General features: G+C 37.1%; 1 protein-coding gene across 1 annotated transcript in view; it reads right to left on the bottom strand.

Moving 5' to 3' along the window:
• The window catches only part of LOC107679480 (E3 ubiquitin-protein ligase ARIH2-like), an 11,675-nt gene extending 6,952 nt beyond the window's left edge, over positions 1–4,723 (bottom strand). Inside the window, exons 1-4 of the mRNA XM_016475038.1 lie at positions 4,556–4,723; positions 2,421–2,841; positions 2,202–2,269; positions 542–615 (exon numbers count right to left, since the gene is read on the bottom strand). Coding sequence (XP_016330524.1) covers positions 542–615; positions 2,202–2,269; positions 2,421–2,645 — 367 coding nt within the window. The 5' untranslated portion in view covers positions 2,646–2,841; positions 4,556–4,723. The remainder of the gene's footprint in view (positions 1–541; positions 616–2,201; positions 2,270–2,420; positions 2,842–4,555) is intronic.
• Between the last annotated feature and the right edge of the window lie 1,407 nt (positions 4,724–6,130).

The raw sequence follows: 6,130 nt of genomic DNA, 5'->3' as shown, positions 1-6,130 counted from the left end.
CACACCCACACACACACACACACACACACACACAGACACACACAGACACACACACACACACACAAACGCATGTCAAGAGAAGGAAGTGCAGTAATGATCGTTAACAGTATAATTAACGGTTGTCCCAGGAAACCTTTTTTTTTCACAGTTGCACTTGTTTCTTGTCTTTCAAATAACTATGTCCCACATAATAAAATAATTAAACTTGAATCGATATTACTTGTCCATCATTGATGTGGCAAATAGCAGTGTAAGATGCAGAATAAAGTACAGTCAGCTGGTCATTATCATAAAATAAACCCCTTTATTGCATGTATACCATACTCAGTGACATCTACAAATTGTCAAAGAACAGATTTCAGGATGGGCACATTTTTAATTGCCTCAATATTGCATTTTAAAGTTGAGAACTTCTTGGAATTCAAGTTTTAAGGGATTTTAATCCGAAAAAAGAAAGAAGAAAAAAGTATATTTTTCATAAAAATAACTATGTAAAAGACAGTTTTCACGTCTAAACACACACACGGATTACAGGAACTCACAGTAAGAGATCTGCAGATGCTTGTGGGCTGAGCATGGGCTTCACTTAGCAACTGAGAGGAATTGGACTTATACCTTCAAATACAAGAAAATATTAACAGATTGAGACCGAAGTAACAAAAAACGTGTCCAAAAACTTTTTTAAGATTAGGATTTTAGGTTAAACATTATTTGAATGTAATGAATATTTTAGGTGCTGTATTTAGCTGCATTTTCACTTTTTTGTATTCTTTAAGACTTTTTGCAGTTCACATAGGATTTCCTGCAGTGACAAATAACGTACACTAATGTTCAAAAGTTTGGAGTCAGTAAAATATTTATTGTTTTTGAAAGAAGTCTCTTATGCTCATCACGGCTGCAGTTATTTGATCAAAATACAGTTAAAAACAGTAATATTGTGAAATATACAATAACTGTTAAATATAATATTAAAATAACCGTTTTCTCTTTTAATATATTTTAAGATATGATTTGTTCCTGTGATGGCAAAGCTGAATTTACTCTGTTAGCTTAGATAATTTAGAAGTTTCATCTGGTCTTGTTGAGATATATAGTTGAGTATCATCAGCATAATAATGGAAACTAATTCCGTATATTCTAATAATATTACCAAGGGGCAACATGTATATTGAAAATAGCAGAGGACCTAGGACAGATCCTTGTGGCACTCCATATTTTACTGGTGATAATTGAGATGACTCCCCGTTTAAATAAACAAAGTGGTAGCGATCGGAAAGGTAGGATCTAAACCATCTGAAAGCCTGCCCTTGAATACCCGTTTAGTTTGGTAATCGATCTATGAGTAGGTCATGATCTATAGCATATATATATTAGGCTATTATATAGTATTATAATAGCATTATATAGCGATTCAACGCATTATATTGTGGGGTTTTTTAAATCACAGATCGGACTATTTTTTCGGATAAGCAAGAAAAAATGTTTTTAAAGCACAGAGAATGACAATGCCATGAAGGGTTTTTGACAGGCTAATTTTATGTGTATGTATCAGGTATGTATATGCAACTCGGTATTTCCGCACTGTCTGAAACACGTCTCTTGTGTGCGCTTTGTGTGCGAGAACAGCGCGTGAGCAACGACTTGAGCTCTCTTTCGTTTCTTCTTCTTGTGGTTTAAAATTGCGTGTACGTGTAAATTGGCAAATTAATCTGCTAATCATATGCGTGCCGTGATTTGTTCCTGTGATGGCAAAGCTGAATTTTCAGCAGCCATTACTTCAGTTTTCAGAAATCATTCTAATATGCTGATTTGGTGTTCAAGAAACATTTTTTTATATTTTCAATGATGAAAACGATTAATTATTTTTTAATTCTGATACTTTTTTTCAGTATTCTTTCATGAACAGAAAGTTGAAAAGAACAGAATTTATTTGAAACAAATCTTTTGTAACATTATCTTTACAGTCACTTTTGACCAATTTAATGCGTTCTTGCTAAATAAAAGTATTATTTCTTTAAAAAAAAAAAAAAAAAAACTGACCCCAAACTTTTAAATAATAGTCTCTCAGATGTCATGAGTAATTACAAAAACATTTTTTTAAATAATTTTAGATGAAGTATAGCATATCACACCACTGTAACTATTTCACTTTTCATATTAACTACCCATATGTGTGTACATATTTTGTTGTACTTAATTACCTTTCGAGTATTTGTGACACTTGCCAGTGAAAATGTACAAGGACCAGTTTGGCTACAGCTGGTGACACCTGAAGGGAGAAAAAACATATCTGTACTGACAGACTAAACACCATACACAGTCTGAACAATTTACAGTTTGGAAAGATACATAAATACACAGCTAAATATTGTCAGCCAACAATAAATCTGCTAAACGTATTCACTCATTTCGTCCCTCACCTTTAGGGCACTGGCTACATTGTTGACTTCCTCAGTTAGTGCCCTCTGGCTCTCCCTGTACGTCAAGCAATTGAACTGGTACTCTTCTGGGTCAAACGGTTCTTCTACTGCCACGTCATCGTCAAGTCCATCATAATAATCAGGGATGTCGCCCTCTGCGACGTCTTCGTCATCTTCGAATTCCTCGTTACTGTCTGAGGCTTGGCTACTCATATCCACAGACATAACCCTCTGGGCCAGACCTTTCCCCGACTGACAGCTGCTCTCCACTAATCAGCAGCTACTCTCCGCCCCCAACTGGACCGAGAATCCCAGGGGGCCTTGTGGCTTCTAGCAGCACCGAAAAAAACAGAAGAAATCACACTCCCCGTCACTCATGAGGAACCGGAGCAAGGGATGAGCTCAGACAGAGAAAAAAATACTGAAAGAGAGAAGAAAAACACATTATTTGGTATCTGTCATTTATACATGGTCAGCCTGTATTGTTCATGATCTTAAAAGCTGTTTAACCTAAAAGTTTATGCTCAACATTAGTTGACTAGTTGATGAATTTCTTTACAAACCTACAATTCTTATTTTCTGTTTCTAAATGGATTTAAATTGCACCATCATGAAGGGATTTATTTTGTGATAATGACCATCTGACTCTACCTTTCCCCATTTATTACACAGCTCCTTAACAAATATATGAATGGACATTAAATATTGATTTGAGTTGAAATGATTTCATTCTTTCTTATGAGAAGAAAGAGACTGCAGAGCACCCAGGAACACTGAACTCAATCTCCAACACAAGTCCTGGTGTTACTGGAGTTTATTATGCAATAATAACCATCTGACTGTACATTATCTGTGTGATAATAATAATACAATAATAATCGGTAGAATAATAATCCTATGATTATTGAAATATCATGAAATACATGAAATATCGATTAGAGATATTTGAATAGTTTACCTAATGCTTAAATTACTCTAAATATTCTACAGTTGAATCCTGTGATCGACCAATCAAAATCAAGGATTCCCCCAAGTTGTGTAACAGAGGGTAACAGTACCCAACCACTTTTTCTGAGGCCTTTGATCCTACAGTATTTTTCCCCATAGGGATTTTTTAAAGTCTTAAATAAAGAGATATGAGCAATTAACCAAACCAACCAGCTACAAAGCCTTGCTAGTTCATTTCAATGACACCCACTGAGCTTGACCCACTGGTCAAGGAGCTGCTCCAATATTTTTTTAGATCAACACACCTTGGAAACTATCTGAAGGTTGTACTTGTAGACGTCTGTCTCAGTATTACCAGTGGCCAAGCATCTCTTTGAGCGTAAGACAATCATAACCTCACATGCAGAGAGGCTTAGCGTTCCGTTTTAACGGATTACACGGTGTACTGACAGTCCAACCGGACAGCAGGAGCAGGGGAGGCCGCGTGAGCGATCAGAGCTCTGCGATGATGTGATGACAGTCACCGATTCAACTGAATAAACTATCAGTGCACATTAAATTCAACGTGAGCACGGGGTCGGTGAGCAACCGTCCCGTCCAGTACAGGGTGGGTCGGAACCCCACAGTCATGGGACGACCTGAAGGTCTCCACGCGCTCGTGCATTGTCTGTCCCTAGCATTCCACTCGGGGCTATAAATAGAGCGCGACGCTGGGTAGCACGCATGTTATCACGCTCAGCTGGGTTACGGATCATGTTTTAAGTGCGTAGGGGTCGGGTGGGGGGTTGAGCAAGGACTGCAAACTCACAGTACCGACAGAATGGGTTGTGCTTTGTTTACTCCATATGAATCGGGCCGCACCAGCTGTTGCTTCTCTCTACAGCAGCACACATACAACAGCGCGATCGATGCGCAGAGTCCCTCTCTCCTGCTTTATTCCTCTGAATATCGATTGTTTCACTACGCATATCCCGCAGTTTAAAGTGCATATACCAATTAAACTTGTTTAAGTGAATGCACGGGTCGTTTAATGTCGCTTTAAGGGCTTTATTTGCAATCATCCGCCAGCGCGCACTCCAGCTCGGGGATTCGTATGTAAACAAGGCCGTTTTGGTTCGCTCGCCAAAGCCGCTGCTCTCTGATCGTTTAAAGCCCCCCGTCGTACCCAACATACTGACTTTACTCACCTGCAGGACCGCGTCGGGCCGCCACTCGACGCTGGCTATTGGGACAGAGATCGGATCCGTTCGCTTAGATGAGTCGCAGCAGAGCTAAAGATCGGAAGTACGGGGGGATTCTAGAGTGGCGTCACTTCCGTGCTCGAGTGTGAGTTCTGTTACTGAGGAGGGGCCACACAGACACTATACTCAAAACTGACATACATACTCGCAGTAAAACACACACATGCGCGCACGCTTATGCAAATGTAGGTCAACAAATCAAGAAACCAGATTTGCAATGTGCAACTTAGGTACAAAGGCAAGCAGAGAAAAGCGCCTTCATTACAAGTTCATACCTTTAAGACCTGCCTGTTTTGTTAATAAAGATGAAACAAACAAAAAAGGAATATAAATTAATATATATATATATATATAGTAGGAAAATATTTGGAAATGACCTGCTTCAAGAGTGGATTCGAAATAGTACTTTTTCTGTAATATCTTTGTCATAAAAAGTAAGAGTAGCTATTATGAATGTAGCCACTTCCTGTTTCAACAGGAAATGCCAAATTTGGGGGAAAAAATATATATTAGGGATGTAACGATTCACTCAACTCACGATTCATAAAATTATTGCTTTATACCAATTATGAATGCATACTAGTGGATTGTGCCACTGATAGTGAATTCATTTATACTATATTTTCATCATTGTAATTATCATAAATAATTAAAACACCAGAACTGCAAATTTAAGGAAGTTAAACACTTCAACAGAAGTACATACATTTAAAGTATTAAAACACTTCAACAGAAGTGCAAACATGTAAATAATTGTAACACTTCAACAGAAGTGCAATGTACAATATGCAGTACACAATAACACAGTTTCCTCTATGATGTGATTGCTTTTGTGTGTGCACGTTTGAATCCAACTGTGTACGTGTCTAACACACTTCCATATTTTTCCATGTTTTTGAAAGGAGCTTCAGGTTGTGTGATTCTCAGCATGGTTTCTTTTTTAAAACGTAACCAGTAGCATAATAGACTGCTTTATTTTTTATTTTAGAAAACCCTTTAATTCCATTAGCCTTTGCGTATTCAAACGCTTTAGTTTAATATGGCGGCCTATTTTATCTGTCATGTTAAGGTAAGTTGTGACAGTCTAAAAACTTTTTTTTTTTAATAAAACAGAAACGCACATTATTGTATATTGTAATATATATATATACTGTATATATATATATTTTTTTTGTAAATTCATTAGTGATTCAAAATCCAACTAACAATCACTGAATAGAAGAACCAAGTTCCCAACCAACTAGACCTAATAGTTATCACTAACGTTGCATTAAAGTTAAAGACAATTTAAAAATGGTAAATAATGTGCTGCTAAAATATGAACTATACAATTAACTGTATAATGTTGGAAAAATATTTTCAAATGAAATTTGTTTTCACAATCAATAGCCAAAAGTGCTATTCTGTGCATGACCAGATCACCAGGTGACACCTACAAAGAGTGAAAGACTCTAACTAGACCTATTTTGGAACCCATAATTCACAGACACAAAAAGCTGCAACATACCATTTGTTTATTTG

Source organism: Sinocyclocheilus anshuiensis, unplaced genomic scaffold (assembly GCF_001515605.1).
Source record: "Sinocyclocheilus anshuiensis isolate Anshui unplaced genomic scaffold, SAMN03320099.WGS_v1.1 scaffold13, whole genome shotgun sequence".
NCBI classification, from domain to species: Eukaryota; Metazoa; Chordata; class Actinopteri; order Cypriniformes; family Cyprinidae; genus Sinocyclocheilus; species Sinocyclocheilus anshuiensis.
The sequence above is the reverse complement of the archived record's forward strand: the minus strand, read 5'-3'. Positions and strand labels throughout refer to the sequence as shown.